Source organism: Agelaius phoeniceus, chromosome 5 (assembly GCF_051311805.1).
Source record: "Agelaius phoeniceus isolate bAgePho1 chromosome 5, bAgePho1.hap1, whole genome shotgun sequence".
Taxonomy (NCBI): Eukaryota; Metazoa; Chordata; class Aves; order Passeriformes; family Icteridae; genus Agelaius; species Agelaius phoeniceus.
Window position 1 is genome coordinate 25,133,855 of NC_135269.1, and position 16,938 is coordinate 25,150,792.

The following is a 16,938-nucleotide window of genomic DNA, read 5'->3' on the forward strand; positions in this document are numbered from 1 at the left end:
TTTATCTGCTCTTGGGAGCCAAATATGTACCTACTTTGTTTTACATGCTGCCAAAATCCTTTTCACTGCTTTGTCCCTCCTGGGCCCCTCCTGAATTCATCAACCCTCTTCTTAAAAACATGCCAACCCTGGAGCCCCAAGGTAGCTCTGTACGCATCCCTGAGGAGTGCTGTGTTACAGTCCTCATGGGGAAGAAAGCCCCAGGACTTACAGGATAAAAAGATGTTTATTTAGGCTGGAAAAAAGAATTTTGAGTGTACTACAAACATCCAGTGCTGGGCACATCTGGAAGAGCACCCAGTTACTTGCTGAAAACCTGTTCTCTGCTGAGAGAATAAATTCTCCTTATCCCTCTCAAAAGGGAACTAGTAATTCCTGATTCAGTGGATGAGGTGATGGCAGGACACCTTCTCCTGCTAGGCTTCAGAAGCTCTTACAGAGCCTTCCTATTCTAGAAAACAGTACAAATCCCCTTTTTCCAGGAAATTTCATTTTACAGCAGAGAAATGGACTCTGCTGATGTTTTATTGCACAAGGATTTATTTGCCTACCATTAGGATATTTTCTCTGTGAGAAATGAAGGAGACTAATGTCCAATAAAAAACACAAGGTCAACAAAGTCATAGGATGAAATTCCAAGACACCGCATGAATACACATATACCTCAAGCACAAGAACATTTCTGCCCTTTTCCTCACAGAGCTAACATCTACAGATGGGGCTGCAGGCTAAGCACAAAGACCAGCTGCCAGGCTGTGTTGTGGTTATTCAGCAGACACCCCAGAGCAAGCGATGGGATAAATGCCATCCACTGAAAATACACACTGGCAAAACTAGGAAATGACAGCTCTTCAAACAGATCATAATGGCTTGCACATGCTCTGGATTCGCCTAGTCATTAGGCTCTTAAGATGCTAGAGAATCTCTTGGTATGGATTTTTTTTTTCTATTGTATAGAACTTTATTTGTAATATAAGGCAGGAAGACACAGAGTCGGTTCCTCAGGGATTGTGGCCCGCATAGAATTTGGACAGAAAGTCTTTAGGTTGCGGGGTTTCCGTCTCGTGGAAGTACCGCATGACATGAGTCCTCTGCTTCCAGACATGAATGGTTTCTTGAAGCTCCATTTTTCCCTGCACACACACAAAAGAATTTTAGACTAGTTGGCAGTTAGAGCCCAAGTCTAACCACGCAGTACTGTGAAAGTTATTTGAGGGAACTTAAAAACACCTACAGAAATAATAGCTGCATCAACAGTTCTGTACCCCTACAGCCTGCGTGCATCACCTGCACTGTGACACAAATATATTGTTCCTGCCTTGGTACTTCCATGGATTTCTCTGCAGCACAGCTTCCCAGCCCTGTGAAAGAGGCAAGAGACTCTGTCTCCTTCTTAAAACCTGCTTTGTTTCTTTCCTGACCCGCACCTCCCATAAAATTCTACACAACATTCCGAACTTTCGAGCGCCTCTACTGAATTTGGGTGAACAGTAACACTTCAGCGGTAAAATTAACTGCTGCCAAGTGCTTTGCACCAGTACCACTGCCACTGAGACGTGCAAATTCTTCACAATTTCATTCTTTCGTACTCGTTTTATAGGATGGTAGCACCATCCCATAAAAAGAGCAAAATAAGACTGCCTGGAATTGTCACCTAGCATACTATCTAAGATTTTGTTTCCAGATTTTTTCATCTGTAAAGTCAGAGTAATTGTCTTGAAATGCAAGAAACAAAACAGGTGAGCATGGCAGTCATTGTTTGGAAGCTTTCTAATGCATTAGAACTGCAGAGGTGTTTCTGTTGCTCAGACACATTTTCAAGCCTGAGGTGCTGATTATTGCTTTGAAGCAGACAGGTCTCTCAGGCCTGTAACACCATCAGATGTGTTACAGAGCCGGAGTGTTCTGCCACCCAAAACCAGTTTCCCACCAAGTACTGACACTGTAATATGTTTCAGAATCAGCGAAGAAAACTATTTTCCGATCCAATGAAGGACTGTAGAGGGAAGAAAGTTCATTTTTAATAGTAAACTAGTGAGCAGCACCTATTTTCCCTTTGTTGTTAAAAAAAGGGCGAGCAAGCAAGCAAGCAAGCAACAAAAAAAAGGAACAAACTTAGTGTTTTAATTGTCGCATTGCTTGACATACACTTGCTGAATTCTAAAGCCACCCGATCCCTTATCAACAGGTTTGCTGACATAGATATTACCAATCCAAGTGCAAGAGACAACCACTCCATAGACAGGCTGGTACAAACTTGTTCCTCTCCTCCATCACACTCACCACCATCAGCCACATTCTCTGCAGCTTCAACAAATCAGAAGTAACTGTGTTTACCTTAATAACCAGCATGTCTATCACGCGTGGATCCGTAACGTGGGCGTTCTTCATGAACATCTCCCGCACCTTGTTCCGCCCCTGTTTCACCGTGATGTCCAGCTGGTACAGGTGCACTAAGAGAAACACAACACCTACTGCGGTCATCCACGACGTTCTGCACTTGTTCCACCAGCAACGCGCAACTCAACCCTAAAATCGCTACACTGTCACTCGTCCGGCTGCACCAATGTCACTAAGGCCGTTCCGACCTTGAGCCCGCGCGGCAGGCCCCGTGTCCCTCACCCACCCGTGTTGGGCACCTCGCGGTACCAGGCCCGGTACAGCTCCCTGACGCGCCGCTTCGCCTCGCCCAGGTCCCGGCTGAAGATCGGCTTCACGGCGGCCGACACCACTCCCTTGCCAGCCACCGCCATCTTGCTGCCGCTGCCACCTTCCCCGCCGCCCGCGGGAACGCACAGGGCAGGGCAACTGCTCCTATTGGCCAGCTGAGCTGCCACTTCAGCCTTTCGGGCCGGCCGCCTCCTATTCCATTGGTCGGAAGAAATGCCAAACACCCAATCACCGTGCAAGGGACTGAGCAGCTGCTGGCTGGGGCCACACCGGGCCCTGCCTCCTGAGGCCGTGGGTCTGCCCCGCCCCTCAGAGCCCGCTCCTCCCTCAGGGCAGGGCTGGGGCTGTGACTCGGAGCGAGCCATTTGTTCCCTTTGCCCTGGAACGCCGCCATCGGCTGCTGTTCGGTCGGTCAGGCAAGTGGACTTTCTCTCAGTCACTCTTGCGTGCTGGAAAAGACACTCCCTACTTTAGCTATACCCACGTTTTATCCAAATAAGCGAGTGCCGGGACCTCTCCAGAGTTAAGTTCCCTTTAAACACATTGGGGTATGTGCTGGCCCCTATAAATCTGAACCCATTCAGTTCGGTGTCACTGAACAGACCAGAAAAGTAACACTGAAATGATCTTGAAAGGCGCAGGTGCTGGGTGTGAGGAGAGAAATCTCAGGTGAGCATCTGAGGCAGGAGCACAGCAGGACTGAGACAACCACAAAGAGGAGGGGCGAGAAAGGAGATTTCGCATCACTTCTATTCTTTCAAGTTATTTTGTTGATGAAAAACATAAATGTGCAAATGTGCAGTTCCTGCTGAAGTTCAAATCTTAATTTTGTTAGTAAGTATATGCACAATTCCATAACTTTCATAGCTTCCAAAATTACTATTACACAAAATTACTACTGCACACGTGCACTTGATTTCAGATTTATTTATTTTTTTTTAGTGGTGGTTATAAGTAGGAGCTCCTTTGTGCTACTGTCTCTTTAGACATGGTAAGTGGGCTACTCCTAATTTAAACATCAACATATCTTTATATCTTGCAAACAATTTGTCAGGGATATTGCAAGAAGAAAGAGAGAGGCAGCTCTGAAATCTATGGCCATACAGTTTCAAACAGTGTTAACTCCATCCCAAGGTGAGTTCCAAACCTGCCCAAGTGCTTTTGTATTTTTGGCATTTATGTAATGCCAAAAATAAAAGAAAAATAATTGAAAGAGATAATAAATCTAAACACCAGGATTTCTCTTTAAATGTATTTATCAAAATTTCTGTATTTCACAAATGACCTTCTTCTGTGGCCAAAACACCATCTGGATTATTTATGTACTCCTTGGTATTTACTCCTACTGGAGACATAGTGTGACATAAGGGCTGTCAGGATTAAAACTTACTTTCTTTGAGGCTAGAAATGAAGACAGTGCAGTATTTGTTCAACACACAGAAGTGTGTAATAAACAGGAAGGAATGAAGGGGACATGAATATCCTGGATGGTAAGATTTTCCAGAAGCACTAGGCTGAAACTACATTGTAATGTCAGCTTGTTGTTGATGCTGAAGCTCTCTTGTCTGATTCAAGAAGCACAACTAGAATTAAGCTCAACAAGATACTGATACAAGATACAACAAGATCCTTACTTTACACAGCTGTGGTCTTCTGCACAGACTTGAGATTGAGCATGGCATGATCCTGCCTAGGCCTGCAATGTTCCTGACAGAGTTTGGGCGGTGGTGGTCTGTCAGTGGAAGGGGAGTGGTGTGCACCTATCTTGGGAGAGCTCGCAGCAGGTATGGGTGTGGAGAGTTGGTGAGTGCAAAGTGACCGTCCTCCCGTGGCCTGGGCTGGTCCTCAGGGAGCACAAAAGTGAATTTCTGCAGGAGAGTGGTAAAGAAGAGAAAGAGCTCCATCCTGGCCAGCTGTTCTCCCGGGCAGGCACGGCGACCTGCAAGAAAGGGAAGAGGAAATGTGTCAGAGAGGGCAATAATCGATGTTGGAATTGCCGTGGGGGGAGCCAGTCACCCTCCAGCTGTGCTTCTGACCTGCAGCTGGATCCTCCCCTCAGATTTACCTGCTGAGAAGGGCAGGAAGGCCTCTGGTTTCACAAAGTGCCCCTTTGCATCCAGGAAGTGTTCGGGGTAAAACTCGTTTGGTTTCTCCCAGACTGTCTCATCCTTCAGCACCGAAGACAAGTTGGTGATGATTGTGGTCCCCTGCACTCCCCCACAAGAGGAAACAACTTAAGTGAGAACTGCAGCATTATCTTGGCACAACAGAACAGTGTTGGTTTCTCTTTAGTCCCTAAATGCCAACCAAAAGCACCCATTTCCACTTCTGCATCTTATTTGAAGCAGAGGTAAAGCAGGGCCCATTTCCAATGGCATTTTGTGCCTGCCCTACACTCTGAAGCACCCGAACTTTTGCAATTTGTAGCCTTACAGAGGCTGTAGCGTGCAAATGCCAATTTCACAGTTACACAGTGGAAACAGCCTCTGCTTCTCAGATCCTCCTGGACTTGTTTTATAGCTGCAGAGAAAAAGCTGACTGACAGACTTCAAAGCCCAACTTTTGCAGGGACCAGGGAAAAATCACAAGGCTTTCCTGTTTCACATGTCAAAGTTCTAAATCAGAGGAGATACCAGATACGGCTACAAAAAATTACAAAACTATCTCAGGCTTAAATTCTGCCACTGCTGCCAGGGCAGCTGCTTGTCACAGTGAAACTGGTCTGAATGCCAATGGCAACTGAGTAGCTTCAGAGATTAGAATTTAACTCCTAGCATCTCAGGAAGGCCAGTAAGCTGGTGTTCAGTGCCTCCAGAGAGTCTGTTAGGCTGCTTCTGACAGGCAGTGAATATCACGGCTCATTGAGAGGAAAGGAAACCTTTGCGCTGAGCTGCCGCTGCAGTTGTGTTCCCATACAAGAATTGTGAGCCTAGAACACAGATGTGACCGTCTGCCTGAATTTAGCATTTCAAAATGTCCTATTTTAGTGCTCAACAGTAATTGTAATTGAGGCTGGAAGTGCAATGCTGCAGGGTTGGATGGGATCATCCCCACCTGGCAGCTGCAAAAGGGGAGGTTGCTGTGTTGCTTATGTGGTCACGGTCACCTTGGGAATAAAGAAGCCTTGCAACTCGGTGTCCCGGTACGTCATGTGAGGTAACCCAACAGGAATAATATCCCCGCAGCGTTGCACTTCATGGATCACAGCATTAGTGTAAGGCATGCTTGCTTGGTCCATCATGCTGGGGGGTCTCTCTCTGCCAATCACTCTATCAATCTCTGCCTGGACCTTACCTGAAAGCAGAAGAGATAAAGAATTAGAGGACTCTTAGAGGACCAGAGGCAGCTGGTACAAGCTGAAGGAAGACTGGCTGCATGAGATTGTAAGCACTGTGTGAGAACAGGACAAGCAGTTAGAGACAGGAAGGCACTTTTCAGTTGATCAGTGGCTATGTATAACTGTTCTTTGCTCATAGCACCCTTATCAAGGCCTTGCCACTTGATATGCTACCTTACCCCTCCTCTATGTAGCTTGAAGGGTAACTGGCCGAGTGGCATTAGAGAATTTAAACCAATCAGCATCTATTCCAAATATTGGAAGAGCCTACACTGACCACAGCCAGTCCCCAGGTGAAGCCCTCAAAATGAAGGCAAGAGCAAACTTGCCCTACAAACTCCAGTCTTTTTATCATGGCTACCCCCTGCCAGAACAGCTGTTTGGGAAGTGTTTCTCCTCTGTTTCTGCTAGACCAACAATCATCAAAGCAGTTCCTCATTGTGTAATCCTTGTGGAAAAATGAGTCTTGAAGGGAAGAGGCTACATTTCTGTAGGTAAGTTTCTGACTTACTCTGTATTTCTGGGTGGAGCAGCATGTACAGCAATGCCCACCGGAGAGTGGTGGAGGTGGTCTCAGAACCAGCTGTAAACAAATCTGTGACAACCAGACGAAGGTTGTTGTAGTGGAAACCATTCTCTTCAGCTGCCTTACCCTGTGGAGAGCAAAAAAGTGGGTGATTGGAGCTGTGGTATTTGTTGGGGAAGAAGATCACTGTCCAGAGAAGTGCTGAGAAGCACTGGATCCATTTTTTAGCATGCGTTCCTGCTTTTTATTGGAAGAGTAGAGCACAGCACAAGCAACAGTCTGAGCATGAGTGATGTACTTTGTAACTCTGTTCCCTCCTGTATTTGAAGGTCCTCAACCACCTCCAGCATACTCAGAGAAGAATGCTACTCCTGCCTTCAGGACAGAAGTAAACACCTTGTGCCTTCAGCTCAAACGGACAGCAGGCCCTTGCCACTCACTGTAACATCTTCCCCCAGAGGAGGTGGAGCACAGTTATTCAGGTATGATCAGATGATAAAAGCCACAGAGTAGAGAGGAGGCTGCATTGATGTGGCAAATGCAAAATTAGCATTATTTTCAGGGGGTTATCTCTAGCTATGCATTACAGATTCTCACTGCTCCTGCCCTGGTGTTTTCTTACTATTGAAAAATAAAAGATCAGGGCTATCAGGTTAAAGGATTATTGCTTCCTACTAAATCTGCAACACCACTTCTAGCAGAACTGGTCTCTCATCCAAATGCTGATTGAGCTCAAATTTGTTAGCATATGAGATATGACAAGCTCTCTGCATGAGTTCATCTGCTTGTCTTTTCTAATCCTCTGTATACTTCCCTTTCCTAGGGACTAGCTTCTGTTAAGTTATTCTGTATATTTAGATGCTGTTGTAATATGGATAGCAATTAATAATGCATTTAAGACTCAACTGTTATTCCAATAAATGATCTCAGACAAGGGAGTTTGGGACGGACTTGACCCAAGTTAACTCAGGAGAGGGATTTATCAGACTGGCGCTCAGGTGATGTTAGTGAACAGAAGAGGGATGTGACAAGAGACAGCACCCACCCCCAGGCTGTACTGCTCAGTGCAGAGTAACGTGGGTCACGTTGCTCTGCCCATGGGCTGGAGGTGCCCGACCTCCACAGCATGGCAGGGTTTGTAACGCAGAGCAGCAGTGCAGTCTGAGGACTTGGATGGGGGAAGTGATTTGCAAGCAGAATTTGGTAATATTGCTCATCTGGCATTTGAAATGTAGTGAATCCATGTGCAGAAACATATGGCAGATGGACAGGCTGACCCAAATATCTTTGATTTTATACTGACTTTGTGCCTGACTGCATTCAAAGAAAGACTCCTTTTAATTTCAGTGAAGTTCAGAATTTAGGCCTTCCTCTGAGATCTAGCAAATGAGTTCTTAGCAAGCAATTCAAAACTATATATATCCCAAAGGAGACACTGGTTTCAAATCATATCTTGGTTTAAAGGCAGGCTGCGGATGGGGCAATGACTCCAAAAAGTCAACCTGTTGCTCCAGTTTTTGACTGGTCTTGAGGCATCAGTCATTGAGGCACCGACATTACACAGAATCTTGCATGCTGACTTGTTCCCTGGTGCAAACTTAGGACATTTAGCAAATTCTCAATTATTGCCTTTTAGAAGCCTTCATATTTTTGTAGGCTGGAAAGAAGGAAGTTCCTAGATTCTGAAGGAAGTGTGAAGGCAGAAAATGCAAACAAGAGCATCAACAGATGACATGGTGTCCTAAGACAATAAAAGAGGTTCCGGCATGAAGAATACCTTTCTTCACAAGATACAGCATGGAAAGAAAAAGTAGGAAATTAGTTGGTAAGAGGTTTTGTGCAGCTCTAGGAAGAAAGTCGGCTTCACAAGCTTGAACTGGCAAAGAAACTACTCCTGATCCTGGAGGGTCTGCTAGTATCAGCCTACCTTCTCCATTTCCTTTAAAAATACATCCGTGATATCTCGGGTGTAAGCAGGGTCCCAGGTCTTCACATGTTTATCTATGGCCACATCTATGAAGTCCATTAACTCCCTTTGTGCTCGAAAAAGCTTCTGTGCCACTCCAGGGACCCGCACCAAAATGGGCACCACGTTAAGAAGCTGGGGTGTGAGAACCAAAGAGGGGACAAAGAAAGAGAGAGGAGATATTACGTGATGCAAAAAAAAGGAAAATGAGGAAAACTAAATTCTCTCAAGTAATAGAAGGCAGCTTCTTACAGCTTGTGGCTTACCTGAGGTAGGAATCCAGTTTCCTGATCCAAGGAGTTTTGAAATAACCGTGACAGCTTCTTGAATGTCTCATCACCATAGTCAAAACGGTCTCCAAAGACAATGTTGCAGATCATGTTGCAGACAGCATTATTTAAGGGAACATGTATATCAAAAGATTTACCTGAAAATGGAAATGGAGACCAAGCCATGAAGCTCAGCAACACCAAACTGCTGGACCTCATCTGTCAGCAGTGAGAATACACAAATGCCACCTTGATGACGCCAGGAGAAAAAGCCCCCAGACCACTATAGCATCACACTAGGAAGTGAAATAATCTCATTCTTACTAATATTTAGTTGCTCTATCTTTAAAGAAGAAAATTCCCAAGAAAAACTGAGCTGTTGGGGCTGTTCTGTGACTTGACAGGTAACACTTTGTTCTGTGTCTGGATGACAGGCTGTGAACTGTCAGCTGCACTTTTATTGCATGTGATAATATCAGTAAACTTTCCACTAAACTTTATCAAGTTAGAGTTACTGAGCTCTGGGAATAGCTGTGTTTTACCTCTCTATTTCTAATTTCCTATTTGTTTACTGTTTCAAATGGATTAGTGTTACAGTAGCCCCACTGTGCAAAGCAGAAGAGGCTCCAAGGAGGGCACATAGACTAGGAGCACTGCATTTGCAGGGGAAGAGAGCCCTGCATGCAAACAGGAGTGGCTGTAGCATTACTTCTCTCTGCATCACTGTATGGCCTTTTTCTGTGATTTCCCCATCCTTGTGGATGTCACAAACCTTCTTCAGACTCGATTTCAGAACAAAGAAATCCAGCTTCCTCTACCACTCGCTCCTCCAGGGATTTCTTTCCCATCCCAAAGTTCCTCAGTGTAGAGAGTGAGAATCTCCTTAGCTCCTTCCAGACGTGTCCATATCTTGCTACAACAATCCCTGGAATTGTGGATGAGCAAGAAATGTCAGATATGTGGCTTGTACATCAAGTGAATGGTGCTAGAGAACAGCAGTTGTGAGTCTGGAGGTACAGGTCTGTATGGACAGATGAAACAGTCTGACCTTGTGCAGCTTGTTCAGACAGCAATTCAGAAAGGGATCACTGCACCTTCTAAAGCTTGTGCATGGCTGGCAAAGATGCAGGGGGATTCAAAGGGAGCAACAAGGGCTGCCAAGGATAAAGGAATCACCTCTCCAAAACATTCAGCATTGTTCCCATAGCTTGTGTGAAGTGTGTTGCAGCTTGTGCCACCACACAGGAGCTGAGGATGTGATGTGGGCAGCATGCAGCAAAATACTCTGTCTTGAATTAAAGTTATCATATTTTTTGCAACAACTTACATGTACCATTTAAACTTACCATTTTCCATAAGCATTTTGTCTTACATAAGGACCATAAGTACTAATTTGTGGCTGTTGGGAGCTGGCAGAAAGGTTGTACCATTTATAGTGTCCTTACATAGGTGAAGAAGTGTGTGATTGCTGGAGCTGTACTACAGCCATGAAGGGGAGCCCCCATTTAATCAAATCCAAGTTTAGCACCACCAAAGGGTGCCAGACATGCAAGGAGGTTGACCAGGGGGACACACCAAGGTGCACTGCACTGAGAAAATCTTGCCTCTACCCATTCCTTCTCTTGCTAGTGCCATCAAGGAATGTCCATTGTCATGGGACTTGCCTTCACAATTCTTTCCATAGCCCATGTGTTCATATATTGGAAAGTATGGCCGGTCAGCAAAGTCCTCTGATTTGTGGACCAGGGCTTCCTTCACTGTTTTATACCCATTCAGCACTACCACGTTGGTCCAGCAGTTCTGGAGACTGAAGATGTTTCCAAACTTCTTCTGAAGCTGCCAAGATAAAAAAGCACGTTCCTGAAAATGAACTGAGTGTAAAGTCAGAAATATGAGCATATCCTTACTGAGCGCATTTACTACTAAGTGTACTTTGAGGTACTTTTATTCAGAGATATTCAGCTGATCTTTGACCTTGAACTTTGCAATGTAACAGCTCCAAACAGTGCCAAGCAGCAGCTGTAGCAGGATCAATGGCCTGTAAGTGGAAAAATTTAGAATACACCTGTCCTGGCCAAACTGTTGTCATGAACATTGTGCAAGTACTTTTAATTTTGTCAAGAACCTTTGTGGGAATTTTTAAAGACTGCATGCTCAATAATGAATTATTTCCTAATGGTTCTATTTATTTTGATCTGAAAGACGAAGTAAGTTCTGAGTTAGTCTACTTTTGCTGAAGGGAATATTGATAATAAAGTGATATGTAATTTCCATTTAAAGATGCATTTGTACCTAAAGATCTACTCAGAGCCAGGTTTCCAGAAACATGGCTGGGAAAGGCAATTCCACACTGGAGTTCCAGGTCAACTTTCTCCCTCAGAGGAGTGTACACATCTAGTACGACTGGTAACTGGAACCCTACATCTGCTGTGATCTGTGAGCCTCATAAAGCTGAATCAGGATGGCTGCACAGGTAATCCTGTCAGCCATACACTCTCCATGGGAGCTGGCCATGGAGCAAAGGCTTCTCCAGGTAGACAAGCCCTTTAACGGGACATGGACTCGTGGGCAGGCAGGTCAAAGCTCCCTTGCTAGTCAGGAACACTGAGCAAAGCTCAGAAGCACATTGTTTAAAGACAGTGCAAGAGTAGCAATACCCCACAGTTTTCTTCTACTTTTTTTCCTGTCTTTTTTTCCTTGTTTAAAAGCTAAGATTCTCGATTTCTTCACTGTAGCATTGAAAGGAATTGACGTACTTAATACTGTATTTGCAGTAGGGTTGAAAAGGGGATTAGCACTTCACTGGCACTAGAAATACATCATTAAAAATGATTACTGGTCAAGACTGTGGTTAGTATGATCTGACGTGATATTATTTGAAAATAGGAAGACTTTGGGCTACATGCAAGCAAATCATACGAATGCTGTATTTAGTTTCTCCACTTCGCAGGTTTTGGACAGGCAGCTGAACAGTGCTGTTCTGGAAAAGAGGCCTTTAGAGTTTGCAAGCTGAAGCACAAAACACCCGTGGTTTATCTGCTGCAGGCTGTGAAGGCCCTGCTTTCCCTTTGAGAAAAGGTAAGCCCTGACTTTAAATAGGAACCTACTGAGATTTTGGGCATTGCTGCAGGGGCAAATCCCACAAGCTGGCCTCTTTAACTGAAACTGTCACATGCCTGCAGGCATGCTTCAGTAACTCTCAGGGAAGCCTGCCATTCCTGCAGCCACATTCCCAGCCCACAGATATTTGTTTGTCTTCCCTTCTTTGCACAACTCCCTGCTCCTTTGCCTCCAGGCCTGCCCACAGGTCAGGCTGGCAGCCAGCTGTACAACAGCCCCTATCACTAGGGGCACAGTATATCCAGCCATGTTTATCATCCAGTGTGCATAATTTTACATTCCTTTACCCTTTTTTGCTAGTTAGTCTTAAAGCTCTGTCTAGCAATTTCAGGGGAAAGGAAAATTCGTGTTCTCCATGTTATGTACCTGTAGGTGATGCCAGGGTGTGACCCAGCCCTCCTGGGCCCATGGTGGGTTGTATGTGGAGTGTTTTGCTCAGGGGCTGCCACTCACCTGGCCAAAGGAGTGGTGGGGGTTGTGGAAGTCAACGGAGAACATGGTCCCGATGAATGGCAGCGAGGCAGGGCCCGGCGGGTAACGGCTCCACTTCTTTCTGCGCTTCATGAAGTCAAGCAGTAAAGTAAACACTGTAAGAAAGACTCCCAGTATAGAGATATTGCTCCAGATGGATGACAGCTGGGACCCCAGCCACAGGAGCAATGCCATTTTGTAGCCTGTCTACTCCTTGTTTTTCCTCTTTTGACCCAAGACTGTTGCTGCCTCCTTTTGCCTTTTCTCTTCTCCTCTCTCACTTTCTTGCCCTCACAGCTGCTCCTTTCTCCTTGCTTCCTCCTCTTCCTCACACTGCCTTTTTCTGCTGCTCCTCTCTCCCTGCACTTGCTGGCCTTTGACTGTGAAACTTGGCTCTACCTCCAAGCTCCTCCTCTGCTTGGCTCAGCCTTAGGGGAGTGGTGATGAGGGACATCCCTCCTCCTCTTCCTCCTCTTCCTCCAAAGCCGAAGCCCAGAGGTCTCCATTCCTGCTGAACGTGGCAGCTGGTGCTAACAATGCCCTCAGTGGGGCAGGGCTGGCTGAGCCCTGGGTGTTTGGCTGCCTTCTCTCACAGACAAGGAGAAGTACACAAGCAACCAGTCTTGCTGCATTCTCATGGAACAATTTGGAAAAAGGTTGTTTAAATGTGTGTCACCTTCTTGTTAGTACAGGCAAGTCAAGGAAGAAGCAGCTCCTAAACACAGATCATACAGGTTTCTCGTTGCAGGCTAAGAAGAGGTTCCATTGGAACTTGAGAAAGTTCAGGTTAGATCAAACATTCCCTTACAGAAAGCACTTACTACAACAGCTAGCTTAAAACAGTCCCTTGAGATTTTAAAAATAATTTATGTTTCTAGGATTAAAAATTTTTATCAAACTCCAAGTGTCAGTCAGCACAATGACCTCAGCTTCTGTAGACCACAGCTCAGCTGCAAGAAGTCACATGTATTACAAGGTGCCTCCAATGTCCAGCCTTTGGGGCAGTAGTAATGCCAACACAATTATGGAGTCAGTCAAAGTATTTCCTAAAGTCTGCATCCTTAAATTTCCAAAGTATTTCCTGTGTGCTCCTGGCATCCCTGCCATTGGAGATCAATAAGCCTTGCTCTTAGGACAGTCAGCTCTAGATAAAAAGAAGCAGTAAACCCATCACAGCTTGATCTGTGATCTCAGTGTGATCAGGGGAAAGCCTCCTAGTGGAACAGTTGCTGCAGTAGTGATGGAGAGCTTGGGCTGCAGGGCAATGCACCTGCAAATGCTGTGCAGGCAGTGCTGGTGTGCAGCCAGGGCCTCCAATGCCCTTTCCCCTGCCAGGGGAGGCACCTCCATGCTCATTGTCTGTGTGCTGACCTTACCTTGCTGGAGTCTCCACAGCAGAATCCTGTTTTGAAAGCATCATGACTCAGGGTGTAGGGCTGGTCTCAAGTAGTTTGAAACACACATGTAGAATGGGGAACAACTGGGGGGAATACCAGCTCCCACACAACTGCAGAACTGTGATTTCTTCTGAATTACAGAGACATGCCAGGGTAGATCACACACTGGAGAGCTGCCCCAATGGGCACAGTGGCTTCAGGAAGGACAGGCTGGAAACAGTGAGGAGTGGTTGTGTGCTGTGCAGAGGAGCGCCCAGAACTTGGCCATGGGAGAGGTGATGCGCCATCCGAGTGCTGTGGGCAAGGAGAAGTGGCAAAGCACTATGGGCGGTGATGGACCAGGCACTCACTACAGACTTCTTGGGAAAGGAGAGAAAGTCAATAGAGCCATCCCACACAATCACAGGCCTTAGGGCTAACTCACAGTGTGCTTTAACTGAAGGGCTGCATGGTCAGGCACAGTCTGGATGGTTTCTTGAGTGTGCTCAAGACAGCTTCATGACACAGCTGATTGAAAAGACAACAGGAGGAGATGCTGTGCTGGGTTTGTTGTTCACAACATAGGAAGAATTGGTTCAGGATATGATGGTCAATGATGAATTTTGCCTGCAGCAACCATGAAACTGTGAAATACTAAATCCTGCAAGAAATCAGCAGTGCAAACAGCGTTACTGCCCTTACCGGCAGGAGAACAGGTTTCATTTCATCCAGGGATCTCCCTGACAGAATCCCAAAGGGAACTGCCCTGCAGAGTGAAGGGGCCCAGGAGAGCTAGTTGTTCTTTGAGGGCAGCCTCCTCAAAGCACGAGATCAGTATGTCTCATTTATTTCCTGGACACTGCAAAGCCTTTAACACCATTTTCGACAGTACCAGGGTAGCTGATAAAGTGGGTGGATGATTGTTCAGATGGTGGGGCTGAAAGAAGTGGGATCAACAGTACAGAGTCCAGCTGGTGGATGATCACCAGTGACGTCCCTTAGGTGTTTATACTGGGGCTGACAAACTTAAGGTTATTGAGTTATTATGGGTGATGGGACAGAGAGCACTCTTGGCAAGTCTGGCCTGGGAGAGCTGCCAGAGCTGAACTCTGTTTGCAGTGTAGCCTGGGAGTTGTTGGCTTTTGAGTACCCTCCACATTTCAAACAGTTCTAGTGTGAGGTCTCAGGAGACAGAGCTGCAGCAGTTCCCTACTCAGTGGGCTGGCTTGAGCAGGAGATGGCTGAATGGGAAAAGGTGATCAAGGGCTTCCTCCCACATTGATTTTCATGCTACATGCACTCAGATGACAGAGGAAAAATGGGAAATGTGGCCCCAGGAATGTCAGTGGACATTTCCTCATCACCCCACCAGTAAAAGGATGTTACCTTGCCTGTTTCACTTTAGTTTGAGCCTGACCTTTATGAACTTCAGCAGAAAAATCTTCACCTAGGTCCTTTCAGTTTTACTTACCCTGGCTAGAGCCAAAGAGCCAAAGGCTGTTGGATGCCCATCCTTCACCTGTGGGCTCTAACAAGGATGGTTGATCAGAATTGAGGAAGTGGATTTAATTCTTATGAACATCACCCTTCTGATGGAAGGCCATCAGAATAGGAACTCTCCAGCTACTCTGCTTCCTGTGGCTCAGCCTTGACATAAAGTGACAAAGCTGTAACCTGAGAATGCATGAGCTTAAGGAAAAGACCCTTACACTGACACTGACTTCCCAATTGACATCTTTCCAAAAGGTCACTTGGAAAATGATCCTTTCCTGCAAACTTGACAGCTCCTCCACTTTTGGCTAGTAGCATGGATGGCCAGGCCTGCAAAGGAGTGGAACAAGTGCTATAGCTTCATCATTGCAAAAAAACACTTTTCAAAGCCAGCAAAGAAACAATAGACAACAAATCTCTTTCTGACACAGAGAAAGAAAAAAGGTGAGTATTTTTCTGAAAAATGGAAGATGCTGATTTGCATTTCTTTTCAATAAAGTAACATTTTGAGCAATTTTCAAGTCAGAGAAAAAACCCTCCAAGTACATACATATTAATTTTAGCTAACTGCTGCCCCACTGTGCTGGCTGCATATCTTTGACTGAGCACAGTTTAGAATTTAGAGATGAGCTAAGTGGAATTACAGAAGTTGCATGCAGACATTACCATTCTTTGAGTGAAGGCACTGAAATACAAACAAAAAGGCAACTTTAAGAAAAAACTTATTAATCCTGCAAAACAAAGCATCCAGAACCAATATTATGCAGGAGTTGCCATTTAACAAAAAAAAAAAATAGGCAACTTTAGTTGAGCCTTTTTGTCCATATTGTCCATAAGATCATATTTAATTATAATTACATGCTATATTTCCTTTTGAAGGACCCTCCCTGTATTCAGTGCACAGAGTAGATGATGATCACTTACTAACCTCGTTTTAATGACAGCTTTTCTCTTCCAAGTCTACTTTCCACCTACTGTTCACACCCTGCCCCTAAAGGTGGTTTAGATGGGGTTTTCCACAGTGATCATCAGTGCATGCATGGGTGAGGAGCAGGTGGTCATTTGTCCCCAAAGCATCCCTCAGAGATGCCACCAATGGAGGCAAATGACCTTCTAAGGCTTGGAACTGAGCGTAAAAGTCTAGAAGGTTCCACACACAGCTGTCCACGGCACATGGCCAGCTCCCAGCTGAGGCTGCAAGCAGCTTCTGCAGATCTTCCTGCAGGATCACAGCTTTGGTGCTCTGGACGTGGAGGTCAAAGGTCAGTGCCTGGTTATGAAACCCCTGTTTCAGTAATTACCCAGCACCACATACTTCTCTCTCCACAAGGGTGGGGTGAAACCCTTCCAATGGCCAAAGAGATGCTCCTTCTTCCCTCCTTCCCTCTTTGCTTCAAGTCTGGAGCCAACCAGGAAGCACTGGTCACATAGCATGAATATTTCCATGAGCTTTCAGAAATTTTTTGTCCAAATCCCATCAGGCTGACTGCTTTCCCCTTCATACCTCAGATGTGGATGGACACAAACCCCAGCAATTTTTCCTTCTGGAGAAGCAAAGCCTCTTGCAACAACATTGGTTAGTGTCAAGCCTGCTGCTCTCATTCCCTGGCTATTCATCTCCCAGGCTACAGCAGAGCTGGGGCTGGTGAAGATCCCAGAAACCTTTCCTCTTTGGTGGCCTCTTCTAAGGCAAAAACCCCATGGCCTCCAAC

The 16,938-nt window shown here is 45.7% G+C and overlaps 2 protein-coding genes across 2 annotated transcripts; both read right to left on the reverse strand.

Annotated features, from left to right (window-relative positions):
* Positions 1-520: 520 nt before the first annotated feature.
* Positions 521-2,807, reverse strand: NDUFA6 (NADH:ubiquinone oxidoreductase subunit A6). The gene is made up of 3 exons (XM_054631474.2): positions 2,627-2,807; positions 2,338-2,453; positions 521-1,133 (listed from the first exon to the last, which is right to left on the reverse strand). Exons 1-3 carry the CDS (start codon positions 2,751-2,753, stop codon positions 1,002-1,004), a joined length of 375 nt encoding a protein of 124 aa, XP_054487449.1. The 5' UTR covers positions 2,754-2,807; the 3' UTR covers positions 521-1,001.
* A 707-nt stretch (positions 2,808-3,514) lies between these two features.
* Positions 3,515-12,967, reverse strand: LOC143694122 (cytochrome P450 2D17-like). Its single transcript, XM_077178633.1, has 9 exons — positions 12,342-12,967; positions 10,433-10,604; positions 9,541-9,693; positions 8,766-8,926; positions 8,461-8,634; positions 6,519-6,660; positions 5,777-5,964; positions 4,736-4,877; positions 3,515-4,609 (listed from the first exon to the last, which is right to left on the reverse strand). The coding sequence occupies exons 1-9, from the start codon at positions 12,552-12,554 to the stop codon at positions 4,431-4,433; spliced, it is 1,524 nt and encodes a 507-aa protein (XP_077034748.1). The 5' UTR covers positions 12,555-12,967; the 3' UTR covers positions 3,515-4,430.
* Between the last annotated feature and the right edge of the window lie 3,971 nt (positions 12,968-16,938).